This window comes from Plecotus auritus (assembly GCF_963455305.1).
Source record: "Plecotus auritus genome assembly, chromosome: 1".
NCBI lineage: Eukaryota > Metazoa > Chordata > Mammalia > Chiroptera > Vespertilionidae > Plecotus > Plecotus auritus.
Genome location: NC_137770.1, coordinates 75,464,171 through 75,485,979, shown reverse-complemented (window position 1 = coordinate 75,485,979; position 21,809 = coordinate 75,464,171). Strand labels below are relative to the sequence as shown.

The window sequence follows — 21,809 nt, the reverse complement described above, 5'->3', positions numbered from 1 at the left end:
TGTGTTTTTTCCTACCTTGTCTTCTAATTCGCTGATGCGGTCCTCAGCCTCTTCTAGTCTACTGTTTAAGCCTTCCAATGTGTTCTTTATTTCAGCTATGTCATTCTTCATCTCTTCTTGGTTTCTTTTCATGTTGGTGACATTCTCATTCAGCTCCTTATAGTTCTCATTGAGTTGTGTGTATTTGTCATCCATCCTTATAACCATTACTCTGAATTCTTTCTCTGTTAAGCTACTAGCCTCAATTTCATTTAACTCCCTCTCTGGTGATTCCTCTTTTTCTTTCCTTTGGGAGTTGCTTTTTTGTCTCCCCATGTTTTCCTGTAATGTTTTAATTGTAGATCCAATTGCTTTGCTACCCAGGTTCTTTAGGTGATGGTGCTACTGGTGTAATCTCTCAGTTCTCCTGGGCTTGGTAATCTAGTGTAGCTCCCTACTTGAGCTATTTGGGTTCTCTTGATGTAGGCCTACAAGCTTGAGAGGCACAACTGCGGTGTCTAGAAGTCAGCAGCCGTGGAGGGGAGTATCCCAATTTTTGCTGTCTTGCACCCTTAATTGAAACCACATGTGCCCAGTGGAGACTCACAGTGGCCCCAAGGAACCGTCTGTCGGGGTGATGTGGCTCAGGGAGCCTGCACTCTGGAAAGGTGTGACTGTGATGCCCAGAGTTCTGTAGTTATGGGGTGGGCAGACTCAGCTTTCACTGCTGCACCTGTGGTGGATAGGCACTTACTCCCAGTGGTGGCTCACAGGAGCATCCGTGGTAAGTTTGCCAGCGAGGCACACTGAAGCACTCTGAAGGGCTCTGGCAGTGTAGCTGTGTAATTGAGGTGCCTAGCTTCTAAAGATTTCTCTTTAGGGCAGATCCTATGGCCTCAGGGAGTATTGAGATTCCATGGTGTTAATCAGTGTGGGATCTGGGTGTGGCTATATTGGTTGCCTGGAGACTGGAGGGAGGGGCTATCTCTCAGGAGAAAATGGCAACGGGTCCTAGATATGACTCAGCACCAGACTCGCTTCCACCTCTCCTGGACCATCCGCTGCCTACTCTCCCCAGATTCCACAACCCCACTCCCTCTTCTGCACCTCAACTACAGGTAAGCGTCTGTATCCTAAGGGTCCTACGAACCAGGTTCAGTGGAGAAAGGCGCAGGCCTTCAGCACGAGGAGGGACCGCATCTCTGCAAGTTCCTTTCTTGCTGGCACTGCGCGGTCCGGCAGCTCTTCAGGGCTGCCTTAGAGCTCAGATCCCAAATTCAGACTCCAAGGTCTAAAATCCCCTACCTCCCACAGTCCCGTGGACCCTTTTTTTTTTTTTTTTTTTTTTTTTTAGTCAGACGCTTTGCCTGTCCTCAGGGACGCGGCTTGGCGCTGTGTAGTTTCTCCTTGACCTGGGCTCAGAGGTGCAGCAGATTCTACTGCCTAGATCTTTGACTTTACCTTTATCGGGGGGATCTCTGCCCTTCCCGGCTGCAAACTGTCTCACCAGCTGCGCCTCCTTCACCAATTCAGGTTGGATTCCACTCGTTTCAGCTGCTCCCTCTATCTGCTCCGGTACAAGGCTCTGTCAGCACATTCTTCCTTACTCATAGCTTTGTTTCAGATGTAATTAACCCACTTCATTTTGTGGTGTAAATTCTCTCAGCTTCTGTATGTCTGGAATAGCCTTTATTTCTTTTTTCATATATAAAGGATAACATTGCTGGATATATTATTCTTGGCTGGTAGATTTTCTCTTTCAATAGTTTAAATATTTGATTTTACTCTCTCCTAGCTTGTAGGGTTTATGCTAATAAATCTAATGGGCTTTCCTTAACATGTTACTGTCTTCTTTTCCCTTGCCTGCTTGAGAATTCTTTGTCATTAATTTTTGACAATTTTAATATAATGTGCTTTGGAGAAGGCCTTTATGGATTGAGATAATTAAGTGTTCTGTTTGCTTCCTGGATTCAAGGATCTAGCTCTTTCCATAGGTTTGGAAAGTTCTCATCAAATATTTGAATAGGTTCTCTATTCCCTTCTCCCTCTCTTCTCCTTCTGGTAAGCCTATTACTCTTTCTGATGAAGTCAGATAGTTCTTGCAGTTTTTTCATCTTTTGTTTTTTTGTTTGTTTTTTACTCTTAAATCTCTTTTTTCATCTGCATCATTTCTAGATTTCTATCCTCAATGTCACTAATTCTTTCCTCCATCTAGTCATCTCTGTTTCCTCAGCATGCTAATCATTCATGTCTTTTACTGAGTTTTTCATCTCCAGAATTTCTATTTGGTTCTTTTTTAAAGTTTCAATCTCTCTGGTAAAGTATTCATTTTGTTCATTTATTTTATTTCTGAATCCATTAAACTTTCTGTGTTTTCTTGTGTCGCATTGAATTTTTTTCAGAACTGAAATCTTGAAGTCTTTGTCATTGAAATCACATATTTCTGTCTTTACATTTATTTTCTGGAGATTTTTCGTTTTCTTTCTGAGCTACCTCATTACTTTGGTTATTTTAGGTATTTGATGGATTCCTTCTCTGTCTAGGCATCTGAGGGAATTATATTATTAAGAGTGGCATTCTCTAGTAGATTGATAAGGAGAAGTTTTTCTTTTGTTTTCCATTTAGGGGCACTGAAGCACTGATGGTTTTTTAGTTTATCTTGCACTGCTCTGGCTTCTGGGATTTCCTATAGCCGTTTTATCTTTTTTCTGTGATCTCTAAGGGTAGTGAAAAATGCCTTTATTCCCTAGTGAGGTGGGCATCTCCTTTGTGATCAGGACCCATTGGTCTTAGGGTACCACCCCCATGGGGGAATGTGCTGAGCATTGTGGTTCCAAGCTGTACCCTGCAACCAGCCTCTGCCAACAGTATAGCCACAATGAGTGGGAGTGAGATGAGCTGGGAGAGACCACCTGACACCTTTGTAGCTTTGTCTTCCCCCCCAGTAATGGTGACTGCCAGATATCACTTCTGTATCTTTACTCCCTGTCACAGAGATCAGCAGCAACATGTGCCCACCACTCAGGGGAAAAAATACCTCCATTGTTCCAGTTCCCAGGGTTGAATACAATGTGCTCTGTAGCCCAGCACTCACCACTACAGCCTCTTCTGGGGCCCGCTGCAAGCTCTGAGAGGGTGGCGGGGAGCGAACTCTGGGTGGATGGAGGGAAGTGGCCAGGCTCCTTGGATTTGTTTTTCTGCCTGGCAGTGGCAGCTGCCAGACAATTACAGTAACCTCTGTGCTCTGTCTCCACCTGGGCCATGGGTTTAGCCGCAGTGTGCACCAATCACTCTGGCAGAGCTCACAGTATCACCTTGGTTCTCTAAGCTCAGGCAGTGCAGGCAGCAACCTGGTTCTCCTCTCCCAAGACCCACAGTGAGCTACAGGCTGTCAGTCAGTGGCACTGTCCCACACTTCTCCCTTCCCTCCTCCCTAGCTCACTCCCACTCACCCACCTTCAGAAGTTTCAGTGTGCCTGTCTCTCAGACATGTTTGTGTGTTGAGCAGGGAATCCTTTGTTGAATTATAGCTGTTTAAATTGTTGTAACTTTAAAGGGAGAGAATAGGGGAACCTCTCACACTGTCATTCCTCTGATGTCACCAATGTTTGCATTCTTTAAAGTGAATGCTTCAGTCATATTTGTGTGCTCAATGGCGTGATTTCCCATGGTCGTTCTCAAGCTTTCTAGTAGGCAGTGGAGAAAATTTGAGATGGGAGGGAGGGGAAGACTAAAGCCCTACCTGCTGGTGAAAACCTCTTGTGGCTCTGCACAAAGCTGGGCCCAACCATAGTGATGTGCCAGCTGCCTGCATAAAAGTACCCAATAAAAGTGTATTGTATGAGCAGATGTTTGTGAAAAATGTGTATGAGAAACCATTCTCCTGAATGCACTAGGGATATTTAGGGAAGCAAAGCTTCTCCTTTGAAGCAGAGTGGAGCACTCTGGACGAAAAAGCTTGAGGAAAGAGCTCCATTGCTGACTGAGTTTGTAGAGCATGATTAAGAAATATAATTTCTTAAGAATGAGAAATAAAAGGCTTGCTCCCAGAAAGAGTGATATTAATGAATTATAGGTCTATTAGATATCCCCTTTAGCCCAAAGTTTGTTGATCTTAAGATAACTGGCCCTTGTTCATTTGGGGGGCTGAGCCTATAGGTCAAAGAAAGTGGAAATCTTAAGACTGGCCCAGTCAAAAAGGAACATTAACAGTTTGAACATGGACCTTGAAAAAGATATGCAGAGAATAGACGAAGCAAATCAGGAACTTCTCCTCAAAATCCACGAGAAAGAAGATGAGATTCAGAGGTGAGTGTCAGGGTTTCATATGCAAAACTCCCAATCTAAAAAGAGGGGAGAAGGGTAAAGAAGAGACATAACTGAATTTTTCAGCTTGCTCTAGAGACCTCTATCTTGTGTTGCAAAAACTTTTCTTCATTCGTTGGCATTTCTCTTTGGCTTATGCCCTGAAATATGGTAAGTTTCTAGCAGATTTCTAAGAGACTAGGTGACACCTGAGTAGGAAGAACATTGTGTGTGTGACTTGGAAAGCAGGAGAGTCTTACTTCTCCTACCTTTAAAGTGAATCTGATTCTAAGGATCCAGGAAAGGAGGGTTCTAAACCTGAGGTTTGTATTTGTTGTCATTGAAGTACCCTTAAAACTGATATCTGTGTTTTATCAGTTCTGAAACTGCGAGCTTCTCACAGTTTGTGCTTGCACCATTCAGGCTGGAAAGTGAGATCACTCAGACCAGAGAGTCGGCAGAAGATGAGGAGTGGGAGAAGGAAAACTGCACCGCACTGGAAAGGGAAAGAGCCTTGCAGGAGCTGGAAGAAGAAACAGATAGACTTGTAAGCTAGAAGCTGGGGAGCGCCATTGGATAAGTTTTATTCCTCATCCTGTCCCTCATCAATTGTCAGAAAGGCTAGTCCTCCCTTTTTTATTCAAAGAAGAGTCAACTGAAAAGTCATGGTGGACAAAGAACATAGTATATGCATAGCCCATGGACATAGACAAGTGTGGTGATGGCCAGAAGAAGGGGGATGAGGGTTGGGTGAAGGTGGGTAAGGGAGGGGGGTGGGATGCAGGGCATCTGTAATAGTGTCAACAATAAATTTGAAAAAGAAGAACTGAAAGTATTTAATTAAAACAAAAAAAGCCATGGCAGAATGGGTTCATGCATGGAAAGGGATGTGTGGAAGGCAGAGTTTCTTTGATAACATTTAATATTGGTAGAACCTACATGTGGGCATCTCTGTCCCTGGAAAGCTGGTGTGTATATTGAGATCAAACCACAGGTACTTTATGAAGCAAGGTAGAGTTACTGCAGGAAAATATCACTGGGGTGAAATGGAGAACAATCCACCGAATAAAGAAGGGTGGTGGTGTACAGATGCACACTTACACTCTACTTCTTTCAACAGGAAAGGAAGAATGAGACTCTGGTCCACAGTATAGAAGAACTTCAAAGAAAGGTAGGATGGAGAGCTGTGTTTCCCCAGTGTCCCCACATCATTCCCAGTCATCAAAGAGGCAAGGAGGGAAAATCATTATAGAGGAATCCAGATGTCAGGGAGGCCTGAGCTGGGGGTGGGTACTACTCCTGCTCCACTCTCCTGAGGCTGAGCGTCATGACTTAAATGCCATTGATTCTCCCTGGAAGCACCAGGTGAGAGCAGCGGGTGGGATATCCAAAGTATTCAGTGATCCCATGGGTTCTTCATTCTACCACAAGAAAAGGGATTCCAACAGACACTCTGTTGAAGTAATTGACTGGAGCCTTTGCGGTGAAGTTAATTTTACTTTCAATAGGGAATTTTAAAAAACAAATTCCAAGAATTCACTTTCCCTTGTCCAGACATTCCCTCTACCCCAACTTCTACTCAGAATACAGTGGATTTCCTATGATTACCCCACTTTATGACCCATGTCTGCAACCCTGAGTGACCCAAAATTGGGTTCAGGGGAGTACTCCTGTTTTGAGTGGACTCTAGCTTTGGTGGCTAAGACTAGTGAGAAGATGAAAGTAGAATTAAGATGTTCCTGTGTATTCACCAAGGGACCATCTCCTGGCAGTTTGTTTGTTTGTTGTTATTGTTTTGTTAAACCTCACCTGAGGACATTTTTTCCATTGATTTTTAGAGAGAGTGGAAGAGTGGGGGAGGAACAGAGAGAGAGAAACATCAACACGAGAGAGACACATCGATTGTTGCCTCCCATATACTCCCTGACCTGGGCCAGGATTGAGCCATAACTGAAGTACATGTCCTTGACCAGAATCAAACCCACGACCCTTCAGTCTGTGGGCTGGTGCTCTAACCACTGAGCAGCCAGCTAGGGCTCCTGGCCGTTTTTATCAAGACCAAGTTACTAGCCCCCATACATCAGAAAATGCCTTTGTCTTCTGTAGCTTTTAATTTGATGTATTTTTGTTTCTTTGAAATGCTTTTTTTTATTATTTGAAACCATAGCTTACAAGAAAATCGCCTAAAGCAACCAGATCTGAAAAAGGCAATCTAGAGGGAACCCCAGAAGAGTCAAAGGTAAACGAAAAAAAAACTATTTTAAATGGGTTTGGGGTATGTGACCAGGAAATAAGCCTTCAAGTGGAAACAATTGTCAAGGTTGGAATGAATTGTTTGTAGTTTTAGTCCCTGTCAAGCTTAAGACAGAGCCACTGAATGCTGAATTCTCCTCTGCCGTTAGTAAGAATTTTCACTCTGAAGCCACACATTTTGTTCTCACTTCCATCAGGAAAAGCAGAACACAAAAACATATATAACATTGGAGGTAGTTGAAGTCTGTAGTTTAGATCCTGGCCCCAGCATTTAGTGTGGTTGATGTGTGAAATTGGGCAATTTAATCAGTTACTGCAAGCCTCGATTTGAAGATTGAATGAGGTTGTGTATATAAAAATTTGTGTGGATAAAATATTTTCCCCTTTTTTGGAGGGCTAAAACTTTTAAAAGTCACATAATTTTAAGGTAATTATTTAAAAGTCTGACTGAAATATATGTATGAATTCAGAGGCAGAACTAGGATTTGTAAATCTACTATGCACTAGACAGTTCACACACCTTGTCAATAATTCCAATCCAGAAAGAATTTGTTCAATTGTTCACGTAAATATTTAGTAACCTAGAATGGAATACTATGCAGCTGTAAAAAAAGAAGGAGCTCTTACCCTTTGCGACAGCATGGATGGACCTGGAGACTATTATGTTAAGCAAAATAAGCCAGTTAGAAAAAGACAAACATCACATGATCTCACTTATATGTGGAATCTAATGAACAAAACAAACTGACAAAACAAAATAGGTCCAGAGGCATGGATGCATGGAACACAGTTAACAGATTTCCGTGGGGAAGGGGATGGAGGGGCCAGAAAGTGATTAACCAAAGATCATATATATACACGTATATGCATAACCCATGGACACAGACAATAGTATGGGGAAGACCTGGGGTGGGGCAGGGTTGGGTGGAGGGGGGCAAAGAAGGAGAAAATGGGAAATATCTATAATACTGACAATAATAAAAAGAAAAGAAAAATCTACCTTTCCATCTACATCTCAGAGTTTGCTTTATTTACTTGGAGTGATAAGACTTAGTTATTTTCTGAGCATGGCAAAAGTATCCCTATTGTCTATATGATGAATATAGTGACCTCTACCTACTAAGCACATCATACAGTGCTTGGCATTTCTCTGATTTTGTTCCAAAGCTAAGTATCTGGGCACAAACACAACCATCTGATCAAAGATACAAGAAGAATTAAAGACTTATTTATTTTATTCAGAGAGCAGATAAAATTCTAAATACTTTCTATAGACTTAGTCTTTGTCCTTGCCTTATCTAACTTCTCTTTAGTTTCTTAAACCCACGCTTAAGCCCACACTGTACCGTATGTATGAAATCTCCAAAGATATGAACACACTAAAAATAAAAACAGAAAATGAAAGAACAGGGAATTATTCCTTTATCTTCTGCTGGCCAATTAGTGTTTATGACTTAAAAAAAAAAAAAAAAAAAAAAAACAGGAAGTCCAAATATACCAAGTAAACTTGTTTGGCCATGCTTATCCAGGAAATTTATCTGAAAAGAAATAAAAATGGAGCCTGCAGGTATAGTGTACATTGGGAAGAAATTGGAGCTCAGACTAGAAGGATTATGAATCCCCTTGACTTCCTTTGCCCTATAACTACAGCCGTCAGGAGTTCTTCTTCCTTCTTCTCTCCAGAACAAGTTTTTCTGACAGTAACCCAGACAGAAGCTAGTGGTGACACGTTAAGTCTGGCTGTGCTGGCTGTGTCAGGTGAGCTGAGCTGACAGACATTAGATTGAGAGTAGCAGGCATTGTCAGAACAATGGCTAATTCTTCCTGGCAATGATCAGCCCAGCCCTAAAGAGTTCTAGAGGATTATTAAGCATTTGAATCATTCCCTTTGCCCACCTGTGTCTTAGAATCATCAGGTGATATCTCTAATTCTATGAAATATACAGCATTTCTTTTGCTTCTGGTCCTCTTGCATGTGGGTGATCAGTTCAGCAGATTAATAGGATGCTTGCCTCAACTCCTTGTGACTCAGATCACTGTCTTGAAAACAAAGCCCTGAGCACATTTGGTTGTCTGGCCCTGGATGTAATTGATTGGAAGGGAAAGGAACTATTGGAAGAGTACAGATGTGAAATAATGGTACCTAGATGAAAGTGGGAACAATAGGGTTGAAAATAAAAGGAGGGATATGCAGTCATGACTGCTCTAGCTACAGAATATACCCTAACTGCACCCATTTCTCTCTGTCTACTACTATTGCCCTTTTGCAAGGCACCATAACCTCTCACACTAGCCTCCTACCTAGTCTTCCTGCTTCTACTCTTTCTCCTAAGCAATGTTCCACGCATAGAAAAGTCCTATTTAAAAACACAAATCAGATTGTGTCTTTGCTACTTCGAGATCTTTCCTGGCTTCTTACTGCAATTAGAATAAAGAATCAAACTAATTTTAGAAATTATAAAACCCCACATAATCTCATCCGTGTCTAACATTCCTTACCTCATTTTCTTCTTACAAGTCCCTCTTATGTTCCGGCCACATAACTTTCCATACACACCAAATTGTGCTACTTCATAGTCTTGGTCCTTGCTGTAACTTCTGCATGGAACATATTTCTTCCAGATATCCATTTGTCTAATATTTATCACTTAGACATCAGCTCAAATAGCATCTCATCAGAGAGGCCTCAGCCAACCACCTATAATAGCTTACACTATCACTCACTCTCACCACATTACTCTATTTTCATTTCCTTCATAGCACTTATCATTATCATGTCGACTTATTTGTTTTGTCCCCCAACTAGAATGTCAGCTCCAAGAGGCAGAGAGCAGATCAATCCTATCACCCCTGTATCCTCAGTGCTCCCCTTGCCCCCTTCCTGTCACTCCAGCATAGTGGCCAATAGAGAATTGGTTTTCAACAAATATTTAAGGAAGGAAAAGAGGGATGAAGGGATGCAGAGAGGGAGGAGAGAGGGAGCAATTTATAAAAGGAAAAGGAATAGTGAACTTTTTCAAGATTGATGTTTACCCTAAGAGAAAAGTCTAAAAAGGAAACTGAGAATTGAAGTCTAGGGTTGAAGGCAGTACTGATGGATGGAAGAGGTCGAAAGTTTAGAAAAGCAGGTCCCCAGGCAGCTGCAAAGGATGCTGGATGGTTTGGCTCCTCCATCAAAAAGACATCTGCAATCGTGCCTGATGTACTCCAGCCACCTGTGAGATAACCTTCGAGAGAGCATTTCAGAATGGGGTCCCCTTTGGTTTTCACTTTGCTGTATTACCAATCTCCTTTCCTTTCTACAGGCTAAGTTACAGCAGCTGGAAGCTTCCTGTGCTGACCAAGAGAAGAAGCTGACCAAGGTAACGGCAGGAATTTCAACGTTACTTCTCCCAAAGGAAGGGAAACCTGATCCTTGGTCAGACCATCTAATGCATTCCTCAAATGACTGAGTTCGAATAGGATTCCAGATCCAGACCATGAGGGGGCCATGGAGGAGAGGAAGAAACATTAATACAGTCCCCTAGGTTTACTTCTTTCTGACATTGTTACAGGGTACATTCCATAATCCATAAATTCAACAAATTAGTATCTATTCTTCTCCAACTGTTCCCAAATATTTCCCATTGGGATTGGAAAATACTGCTTGTTTATCCTTAAAAAAAAAAAGAAATGAATACATACATACAGCTAAAACATACTTAGAACAATTCACATTTGGGGTCTTGATGTAGAATGAAACAAGCATACTCTTGTTCTTATAGCAATTTACTGAGAGAACTTTAAAACTGAATTTTGGCTTCTCAGGTAATGGAAGACTTTGCATTTGTGGTCCAGCTTTGTGAAGACCAGGCCCTCTGCATAAAGGTACAGCCCCTAAGTAAAGGGCTAGCAAAGGGTTTGTTAAGGCACAGGATGAAATGTAACCAGGCTTTTCAAAGAATACTATCTCGAATAATTTTAACTCTTCAAGGTGGTAATACAAAAGACTTCAGGGCCCTCAAATCACCACCACTAATATAATTCTATTATTGCTATGGTCTCCCAACCTGTCTGCTCTTAAATTAATAATGAGCACTTTGCCTATTTATAATCCCTATTACCCCTGGGTCCTGCCCAGTGGTGAATTGTAGTGAGAGATCAATAGTGCTGGGGTGGGGGTGGGGAAAGCAGACAAAGGGGCAATAGGAATACCAAACATTCATGTCACAATGTAATAATACATGCTTATTATGATTAGAAAAAGCATAAAGCTTCTCATTAGTAACTGTGGTTTCTTTTCTTTCCCTTTGAAGAAGTACCAGGAAACTTTGAGGAAAATAGAAGAAGAATTAGAGACTCGGTTCCTTGAGAGAGAAGTGTGAGCTTTGGCAAACAAAGGAACATCCTGGTTTTAGTGGTAACTCCATCTCAGCCTGGGTCAGAGCAAACATTTCTCTGACCAGTTCTTAGTTGGAATTGAGGGTGCCCCAACATCACAGCTTTCCCTGCCAGTGATCTGGTAGACCTCCATTAAACCACACCAACATTAAAGTGCAGGTCCTCCTCCCATTCTTCTTAAAAGACTTGAGAAACACAGCTCTCTTTATAAATGTATCATATTATCAATTATTCAAGTTTATATTAAGGTCAAGAACATATGCTTTAGAAAGGGTTATTGGTCAAGTCACCTTGATAAGTATGACATTCCTTATATATTACAGAAAATGCCTTAAAACTTAATAACCATCCTTATTTCCTCCAAATATATGAAAACAAAACCATATGGGATAAAAATGAAACTAATCCCTAGATAAACATTAAATCTATCATAGTATAAAACTCAAACTATATTAAACTATGAACATTAAAAATTAGAAATGATAGGCAGGGATGGGTGGAGGTGGAAGAGGATATAAGAGGGATACATGGTGATGGACGGGAATCAAAATTTAAAAAATAGAAATGATAAATAAGAGTCTAAATGGTGAGAAACCAAAACCGAAAATCTCACTTCCAATTCTTGACCTTCCTTATAAGTCAAATCTAAATTTAGTCAAGAAATATTTCTATTTATTAAACAGTTTTGAATCTTGGGAATCAAGAGAAGGAGACCCAAACTGCATTTGGCCTCTAAATAGCCCAAATACACATTGTGGCCTGGGGGTAAGGTGCCAGGACTTGGAGATCCTCACCAAGGTGTCTTAAAGGACACCTTCAAGATTGCCCAACTTCTTCTTGAGCATTAGCTATGGTTTGACCTCTAAGCTAAGATCCTAGAACAGGGTTGCCCATGAGAACTTTCTGTGCTATCCAATAGGTAGAACCTAGTCACCTACTGAGTTGTCACTGAGGAACTGATTTTTTTAAATTAATTTAAATGAAAATATCTACATGTAGCTACAATAGTGGACAGCTATTTAAAAACAAGAATCTAAAATTTTTTTAAATAACCGTAATATAAATATTTGAGAGTACTTTATTCAATCCCTATTTTGGTTCTTTTCCCCAAGATCAAAAGTCTTGAGCATGAGCTCGTCAAGAAAAGAGTATAACAGCCAAAGTAATAAGGTAAGCACTCTGTTGCCCCTTCAGCTTCTCTCAGTGCCATTGCCTCTCAAAGGAGTTTCCTAAAGACCACAAGCCACCAATCATCTACCAGTCTTCCCATGTGTATTTTCCAAGAATAGTACCAGACATCATTCCAAAGCATTCCAAATCTAAACAAGCAAAGAGGATGCTGAGGAACAATCGTCTTCATTCTTTTTGTAGACACACAAATAACATGTTCTGAAAGAAACTAGCCTAAGACCTAAGGGAATGCAGAATGGAAGCAAGAAGCAACATATAACTGAGGGTACCCTTTATGGAGAGGAGGCCAGCACACGACACATATACCATTCATTCCATCTCCCACAACCACATACTTTTTCCTGATGATCCCAACATGGTCCTGAATCTTTCACAACTCAGAGCATCAGGCATCTCTCACCGTCTAATCAGAGTTGGCCTGAGTTAAAACATAAGAAGTCATTGCTTCTTTATGTCTATTTATATTTGACATCATGATGTCACCAGGATATATGCAAAGGTCTGAAGGAAATAGAATTGGCTATAAAGCACCAGGCCTCTTGGCCCATGTGACATATTGTAGCAGCAAGTACATAGGACAAAAAAAATAAACTTTTTGGACTTTGCTTTTGTAATTTATATTGGCTTTAGAGCCAAGGTTGGCATTCACCAGAAATGTTATGTTGTTGAGATATATGGTCTTTATAATCTAAGAAAAGAGAACTTATCTGTTCCTTATAAACAAGTATCGATAATTAACCATTGAGCCCAAGCGGGTGTTATTCAGTGATTGAGTGTTAATCTATGAACCAGGAGATCACAGTTTGTTTCCCAATCAGGGCACATGCCCAGGGTTGTGAGCTCTATCCCCAAAAGGGGGCATGCAGAAGGCAGCCAATTAATGATTCTCTCTCATCATTGATGTTTCTCTCTCTCTCTCTCTCTCTCTCTCTGAAATGAATAAAAACATATTTTAAAATAGTAATAATTAACCATTGATTGTCCTTGGAGTCATCCAGATGTTTAGATATATGTTAGACAATGTTCACAGTGACCATGGTTCCCTTTGTCCTGAACAAGATAGTCTGGCCCCAAGCTTGCATAACCCCTCAGCAAACAAAACTGAAATTAACCTCTCTTGAACCAAGCTTGGCATGCTCCCTGATGTGTCCCACCATCTACTTCCAGTGGCTATCAGTGTTCCCTCTGACCACCTATCAGAGGAAAAACAGTTGTCTTTATCAAGATGATCAATCCTATAATGGTTTTCTGACCTATGATGTTTGAGCAATCTTTATAAAGAGGCTGCCTGTGCAACTGGCCAGCTAGCATGCCACTTGATCTCACTCCAGCTGTAACCAAATCTGTAACCCAAAAAATTTCTAATTCCAGTTCTGTGAGCCTCACTTACCCTACTTTGAATGATTATAATTTCTGTACATATTTTTATTTTAAAAGTTAAAACTAAAGTGAAATAACTAAGAAAATATTTTAGAATAGAGATACCACAGAAATTCAGGATCTGTCATCACCCTTTCATTTTTATAACTTTTAAAACTTATCCCTTTGAATAAGTTTGTATGGTTTTCAAAGCCTGTAACTTCTCCTAAGGATTACTGGCTAAGAAGAAGGTAAGGGTGCACCTGAAAGAACCCAGAATCAGAACTCCTGGTCTCTAGGAACACTGATCTTTGGCAACATGCTTTTCCTTTCTATGCTTTCATTTATTCCTATCAGTATGTAAAAAGCAAACATAAAATTTTATATATTTTTTTTAATCTTTTAAATTTTCATTTTTTGCCCTAGCCTGTGTGGCTCAGTTTGTTGAGAATTGCCCCATGCACCTAAAGATTGACAGTTCTATTCTCGGTCAAGGGATATGCCCAGGTTGTGGGTTCACTCCCCAGTCGGAGTGCATGTGAGAAGCAACTGATCAATGTTTCTCTCTCACATCTCTCCCTCTCTCTCTCTCTCTCTCTCTCTCTCTCTCTCTCTCTCTCCCTCTCCATCTCCCTCTCTCTCCCCCCCTCTTCTTTTCTCTCTAAAAATCAATAAAAACATTTTTAATATTCCATCTATCTATTTATGCATATTAAAATATAAGATATTACCTAAATACTATGTAACTAACTAATATTCACTGAATATTATTTTACAGTGATGGTAGCTTCCAGAAATTGCTTATCAATGTTCCTTCTTCTCCCAGGTTAATTCTCTCCAAAATAAGGGAATATGGTTCTGTAAAAGGTAAGTAAATATCTTTGAGTACACTTCCTGGAAAACTAGGAGTTATGCTTAGCCATCCTGGCAGAAAGCAAAGTCTAGACAAGGAGAGCTTGTATACACACACACATACAAAAACAGTTAAGTCAACAAATTAATGTAATAGATGACTATGTTTCTCAGTTCTAATGATATGACTTCTTTGTTCAAAGGCAATTACTAATCTCAACTTTCCAATATTAGAAAATAATGGCCTAATGGCCATCAGAAACAAGAATCATTCACCTAAAACAGATACAGCAAATCTCATCTTACTCCATTTTCCCTTTAACAATTTGAATTAGCTTGATGTACCTAGTTCCCCAGTAGCATCAGTAGATTGAAAATGGGGAGATCATTCTGTGGTTCATAAGCATGATGATTGGGTTTTCATGCTATTTTGTACAATATTCCTCCTTCAAACCTTGTTACAATGTCAGTACATTACTCCTCAGACATGGAAAAAAAATGGGGAGAGAACTTCAAAATGCAAGTATACTACTGCCTAACAGCACATAAAAGAGAGAAATGACTATGAAAAGAGATAGCACCTAACACTATCCAACACATAAAAATTGCTCAAAAATGCTTGTTAAACTAACTAAGAACTCAAGATTCAAACAACTGAGTGGATATTGTTAGTTCTGAGGGACTCACTGTGATAGCAAAGTAAAATTGGTATTCATGAAGCCCTTGCATTTCCAAGAAAAGGTCAAATTGTGTTCAATATAATCTGTTTAAGAAGGCATAGAGAAACATATATTTAAAGTGGTTTGAAATAGAATGTAAAAAGAGTTCCATCAAAATAGTTAACATGAAATTATTGGTGCTTAAAGTTTAGCTTCAATTGTCTGGAAATTTCATACCAGATAAGTGATGCATTACTTATTTTGATATCTCTAAATATAAAGTTTTCTGAACAACTAGCAGAATTTCTTCACCTATACTTTAATACCAGTACCCAGCTTGGAATTGCCTGCACAATTTACAATAGCCAAAATCTGGAAACAGCCTAAGTGCCCATCAGTAGATGAGTGGATAAAAAAGCTGTGGTATATTTATACCATGGAATACTGTGCAGCAGTAAAAAAGAAGAATCTCTTACCCTTTGAGACAGCATGAAGGGACCTGGAGAGTATCATGCTAAGTGAAATAAGTCAGTCAGAGAAAGACAAGTATCACATGATCTGACTCATATGTGGAATCTAATTAACAAAATAAACTAATGAATGGAGTGGATCCAGAGACATGGAAGCATGGAACTGAGTGTGGAATCTCAGAGAGAAGGCAAGGGAGGGTGGGTAGGTGGGAGGTAATCAACAAAAGACCTTGTATGCCTACATGCATAACCCATGGACATAGTCAGTGGGATGGTGAGGGCCTGGGGTAGGGGGTGGGGGTGGGCTGGAGGGGGTCAGTGGGGGGAAAAGGGCGACATATGTAATACTTTCAACAGAGAGTTGGTATCCAGAAGAGAACCTCACAACATCCTGCAAGTCTAGTTCATCACATCAAACTACAAATGTCTTTCCTCTTGTTCTGCTCCAACATCCTGTGGAGCACTGACTCAAGAGATAAGAAAGCTAGGTTATTCCTAGGGTTTTCCCTGGAAATGTCATCCCAGAGATGTCATCGGAAAACCTTCTCATGAATGTTATATCCAGCTTCAGGGAGAGTGGTGGGAAGACCCTTGTAAAGGGCTTCTGATTCTAATTCTGACCAAGATGCTGTACTAGAATGGATCCTGGATCCTGTCACCAAGATTAACTCTACAGGAAAACTTTAAAAGCTGGTGGGAAAGGGCTGTTTTTGACTGGTGGGCGAAAGTGGGTAGTGAATTTGTCCTGGGGCAGGAGGAAGCCCAACACTGGTAGATAAGGGTAATACAAAAACAAACAAAAATGGTGGAAGTTTCCTCCTGCAAATCATTTTAAAACCACAAGTGCAAAATAATACATCAGTTAAAGAAGAAATAAAAAATACCATAGGGAAATTTATAAAAATTTCCCTATGGTATTTTTTTATCAGGGAATATTTATCAGGGAATATTTATCAAAGTAACATGAATGAAAGAGAAATACCATAGTTATGGATAGGAGGCCTTAACATCATAAAGATATCAATTGTCTCCAAATTATTAATAGAGTCAATTCAATTCCAAACTCCTCAAAAGATTTTTCATGCACTTGAATAAAGTTCTAAAAAATACTGTATATAGGAGAGTATTTAAAAAAAATGGGCATTAGTTATCTACCACCGCAAAAAAAGAAAAAAAATAGAGAGAACTCATGGACATGGACAACAGTGTGGTGATTGTGAGGGTGGATGGAGGTGGAAGAGGACATAGAGGGGATAAATGGTGATGGCAAAAATAAAATAAAGGTTTTCAAAAGAAAAAAAAATGACTCCAAAACTTAGTGGCTTCAAACAACAAACATTTGTTATTTCACAGTTTCTATGGGTCAGGAATTTGTGAACCACCTAGCTGATGATTCTAGCTCAGAGCCTCTTAGAAGATGTTGGCCAAAGTCATAGAAGGCTTGGCTGGGACTAGAGGGTCAATGTTTAAGGTAATTTATACACACATCTGGCCAATTTTATTGGTTATTGGCAAGAGATCTTACTTCCTCATCTCGTGGACCTCTCCACAGGGCTGATTGTGTGTCCTTACAGCATGACTGCTGGCTTCCTCCTAAGTGTGAAGAGGAAGCTGCACTGTCTTTAGCGTGCAGTCTGGGAAGTCACACACTCTCACTTCCACAATATTCTCTTCCTTTGAAACAAGTCATTAAGTCCAGTCCGCATTCCAATGGAGGGGAATCTCTTGAAGGGAAAAATATCAAAGAATTTGTGGACATATTTTTAATCATAAACTCTTAATAAAATAGTATCTCTTTGGCCTTCAGGTAGGAAATGATTTATTTTTTTTAAAAAAAGACAGAAGAAGCATTGATTCTAATTAAAGAAAGGGCTGATAAACTAGACTTTATTAAAATTAATAATTTTTGTTCTTTCATACTTTAGAGCAAGTGAAAGTTATAAAGTAGAGGGAAGATACTAAAATACACACAATGGAAAAGGATTTATATCAGATAGAAAGGACTCCTATAATTAATAAGAAAGCCCAAACAACCTACTAGGTAAACAGGCAAGAGAAAGCACATAAGACCAATAAGCCTATGATCAGATGTTCAGCATCATTGTTCATCAGAAAACTAAAAACCAAGACTATGCTGAGGCATTACTTTACATCCATTTGATTGGCCAATTTTTTTTTTAATTTGATCATATTAATTGTTGGGGAGGATGCAGATTCACAGAAACATACATCTTGCTGATGGGGTATAATTTGGTAAGACTACTTTGTAAAGCAATTTTCAGAAATAAAAATAAAACAAAAAATAAAGGAACAAAATTACAGACAGTGAGAAATGCTAGAAGAAAGTAAAACACAGTGATAGGAGAGAGTAGCTATGGGTAGGAGCTGCCTTTATGAGGGATTGTTGAGAATAAAAGCAACCATGAGTGGGAGACATCTGACTACCAAGAAGAAGCTAGACATGCATTTACATATGACTTATTATGTTTCAGGTTTTCTAACCTCTAGGTAACAGTTTCTTGGCTTTCTCTTTTCAGGATTTTTCGGTACTCCTTTTTCACCACCCTGTTTTTCATCAGACTTCTGGGCTACTTGTTTTTCCATATAAGTTTTATAAATCCAGATGTACTTACCAACGTACTGCCCAAGATACTGAGCAGGGGCATCTTGTGGAAGCTAAGAAGCTTCCTGTCTCCATCTCTCACGCTTGAGACAGAGGACATGCTACCCCACTGATCCCCAAGAAATATCCTTGAGCGAAAGAAGCAAGTGGTGTCAGTCTAGGAGACAGCAGAACTTGAGGAGGGAAAAGGTTTTCTTCCGTTTTCCCCGTGAGGTTTGCCTGCTTGATTACCTTTCCTCCCCATACTGTCTTTCCAAGATTGACCTTGCCCAGTAAAGAGCTCTGTCAATAGATTTCTGTGGCTATATGGATAAGCTAAACAGTACCAGACAGTAAACAAACTAGACCATTTTTAGGATAATGTCATGGATACTAAGCAAAGTTAGCATTTATCAATTCTTCTAGTGAATCTTAACAATCTAAGAAACTGGATCCCTGCAATGTAGAAGATTGCTCACTACTTATATTAGAACTCCTTGGTTGCAAGTGACCTTCACTTAAGCTAATTTATACATTTATATCAAAAAAATTATTGCCTCATGGAACTAAAAATCTGGACTTCAGGCATGGTTGGATCCAGAAGCCTCAAAGCAATGTTACTGGGTTTCATCTCTCTCCTCTCTCTTTGAAGGGCATTCTCCTCTTAGTGACAAGAAGTCCTTGGGAAGGTAGGAAGGAGAGACAAATATATCACATGCATACATGATGTGTCCCACAATAGGAAAAAATTGAGGAGGGATTCCCATGCCTATCTATGTCCAATAGATCAGATCAGATCCATGTATTATGCTAGTCTGAGACAGGGAATGACATACCAAGCACTAAGTCAGCTGATCGTGTGTTAGCAAAGCCATTCTTTACTGAAAGACTAAAAGTATCTTCTACCCAAGATGAATATTTTAAGTAGAAGCAACCAAATAGAAGTAACTAAATAGAAGTAATCAAATAGAAATACCAAACAATTGAGCAACTATCTTAATGTGGTAAATTTCATGTAATGAGTAAATTCCTAACTCCTGGCTTCAGAGAACACCAAAGTTGTTTCTGTGTGCGTAGAGTAATGCACAAATACCTGTAGGCTGACAATACAATGAACTCTGAGTTATTTACCCAGCACCCTAAATGGAAATACCCTCCACAGTGTCAATAAGATCTACATTCTCCCCACCACTTATTCCTGTAATAAATGACAATGGAATTCTGGGATCCAGTGGAATCTTGCAGTTTTTTTCCCATGGGGTGGCCAATGCTGCATTGAAATGGACTACATTCTTGATGGAAGGGAAAGATAAGGTGTGGCCAGCTTCCATTTACCAACATCCTGCTGCATGAGTGCAAGAAATACATGCCCTCGCCCTAACCGGTTTGGCTCAGTGGATAGAGCGTTGGCCTGCGGAGTCAAGGGTCCCAGGTTCGATTCTGGTCAAGGGCATGTACCTTGGTTGCGGGCACATACTCAGTAGGGAGTGTGCAGGAGGCAGCTGATCGATGTTTCTCTCCCATCGATATTTCTAACTCTCTATTCCTCTCTGTAAAAAAAATCAATAAAATATATTAAAAAAAAAAAAGAAATACATGCCCTCTACACTCATGAATTGAAACTTGGAATCATGAAAGAAAATGCACTTTCACACACTGAAGCTTCAGAGTCATTTAAGAAAACTTTTTAAAATTTTTCCTTTCATGCCTATTTCATTACTCATCACTATATATTTTTTTGCTGTAGCTAAGTAAAATAATGCCAAGAAAACAGCTCAAAAGTTATTGTAGAGAATGCAAATTCCTACTGCAGGCTTGAAAACCTCAGAATTCTCCTTTTTGTTGGTTAAAGTAAAGGAAGACTACATTTGGGGGTCATACCCAGAATACAGTAGTTGAGAGAGAGAATTCAGAGTGCAGATGTCTGCTCAGAAGGTAAGGAGGGCCAGCAATACAAATAAATAAAAATAAATCTAACCTGTTCCCAGAAGGTAGGGAAAGTTAGCAAAACAGTTTCCCCCATGTAACATCATTACTGTAGAAAATGATTCTGTGGCCTTTGAAAATAAAAGATGAAAAAAATAAGATTCCATGGTATTTTAGATGGTTTTATTTTTTTATTTTTTTTTTAAAAAGGAGGAAGAGGAGGAGGGGGATGGCAAGAGGGGAAGAAAGGAAGAGAACAGGAAAGGAAAGAAGAATATGTTGATCCCTTGCTGGTATAAACTTTGAATGAATTGTTTTCTACGATAGCCTCCTTAAAGTGGTTTAAATTTTTTAATTTTATAATACTGAGAGGCTGAGGTCTTCTAAAGGCAAAGTTCAATGGTTAAAATCACTCTTTTAAAACTTCTTCCTGCGGAGCTTCCAGATTGTTGACATGTGGAGATTTGGGGGCAGTGATGTGCTCCAGGGGGCATGGAAGCTCCTTCCCTTTCCCCATACCTCACATCTCTTCCATTTGTCTGTTCCTGAGTTATATTTTTTATAACAAACTGGTAACCTAGTTAAAAAATAACAATAAAAAAACAAAAAAATTATTTCTGCTGAATGACCAGCATGGCTCAGTGGTTGAGCATCAACCTATGAACCAAGAGGTTGAGGTTTGATTCCCTGTCAGAGCATATGCCCGGGTTGCAGGCTCCATTCCCAATGTGGGGCGTGCAGGAGGCAGCCAATCAATGATTCTTTCTCATCATTGATGTTTCTATCCCTCCCTCCCTCCCTTTCCATTGCTCTCTGAAATCAATTTTTAAAGTATTTTAAAAATTATTTCTGCTAAGAAGCAAAACTAACAGGAGCTCTTCTGTGTTTGCAAGGAGAAGTGGGAGGGGAGCATTCACACGCAGCATGGGGTCAGCGCCTGCCTAGAAATTAGAGTAGGGGAGGTAAGCTGCTGCTGGCTGGGCTGTCTTGCTTGTGCTAAGGATTTACAGCTGAGACGGGCTATAGGTGCCAGCAGCTGGCCTCCAGTGTGGGCTATAGGTGCCAGCAGCTGGCCTCCAGTGTGGGCTATAGGTGCCAGCAGCTGGCCTCCAGTGTCCTAATAGTTGCAGACAGCAGAGCAGCTTTTTTGCTCGGGAGCAGTGCACTTCCCTCATGATCTGACCACAGCTGCATGGTTCCCTCAGGAACAGTAGAGGGCACTGTTTCACGATGCCTGTGCCATCCAGCTATTTCTTTACATTATTGGACTGCTGGATGCAGACCAGATGGGGCAAAGTCCACGATAAAAGTAAACCTGTCCCATTTTTCCCTCAGGTTCCTAGGCCAGAAAGGTTTGAACATCAACAGCATAGATGATATACGTAATGCCCTATCCCAAGTGATTATAACCTGCCTAAAATCTTCAAAATAGATGTTCTGAGTAGATTTCCTTAACATATTGTGTTCTTACATCTACGCCCACCTTGAAGCAGGACTCCACACTTTGATAAATCCCCAAAACAGATCTTACTCCTCGGTGCTAAATAAAGTTTTATAAATATTCAAACTTAAAATTTATGAAGTCAGAGGGAAAAGGGTGCATGGTGCTCATCACTCTGCAGAAACTGAATCAAATTCCCTCTTGGTAGTGTTTATTTTTCCTTTTTAAAGTCCTCTCTCCTCCCAACTCTTTCCATAATCTACTTTATTCTTACTCCACACAGCCTTAAAAAATATTGCTGCCTAGAACCTTTCAGCTCTCCCTCACAGATTATATTTTTCACTCAACAAAACTACAGTTTAGGAGTTACCTATACAGTTAACTGAGTTCTT

At 40.1% G+C, this 21,809-nt stretch overlaps 1 protein-coding gene across 1 annotated transcript in view; it reads left to right on the top strand.

Annotated features, from left to right (window-relative positions):
• TMCO5A (transmembrane and coiled-coil domains 5A) overlaps nucleotides 1-18,184 on the top strand; it is a gene marked incomplete at its 3' end in the record, with an annotated part of 31,526 nt that extends 13,342 nt beyond the window's left edge. The window contains exons 3-12 of the mRNA XM_080663046.1: nucleotides 4,138-4,287; nucleotides 4,708-4,831; nucleotides 5,405-5,455; nucleotides 6,452-6,523; nucleotides 9,843-9,899; nucleotides 10,345-10,404; nucleotides 10,833-10,897; nucleotides 12,030-12,087; nucleotides 14,294-14,334; nucleotides 17,986-18,184. Of these exons, the coding sequence (XP_080519172.1) occupies nucleotides 4,138-4,287; nucleotides 4,708-4,831; nucleotides 5,405-5,455; nucleotides 6,452-6,523; nucleotides 9,843-9,899; nucleotides 10,345-10,404; nucleotides 10,833-10,897; nucleotides 12,030-12,087; nucleotides 14,294-14,334; nucleotides 17,986-18,184 (877 nt within the window). The remainder of the gene's footprint in view (nucleotides 1-4,137; nucleotides 4,288-4,707; nucleotides 4,832-5,404; nucleotides 5,456-6,451; nucleotides 6,524-9,842; nucleotides 9,900-10,344; nucleotides 10,405-10,832; nucleotides 10,898-12,029; nucleotides 12,088-14,293; nucleotides 14,335-17,985) is intronic.
• Between the last annotated feature and the right edge of the window lie 3,625 nt (nucleotides 18,185-21,809).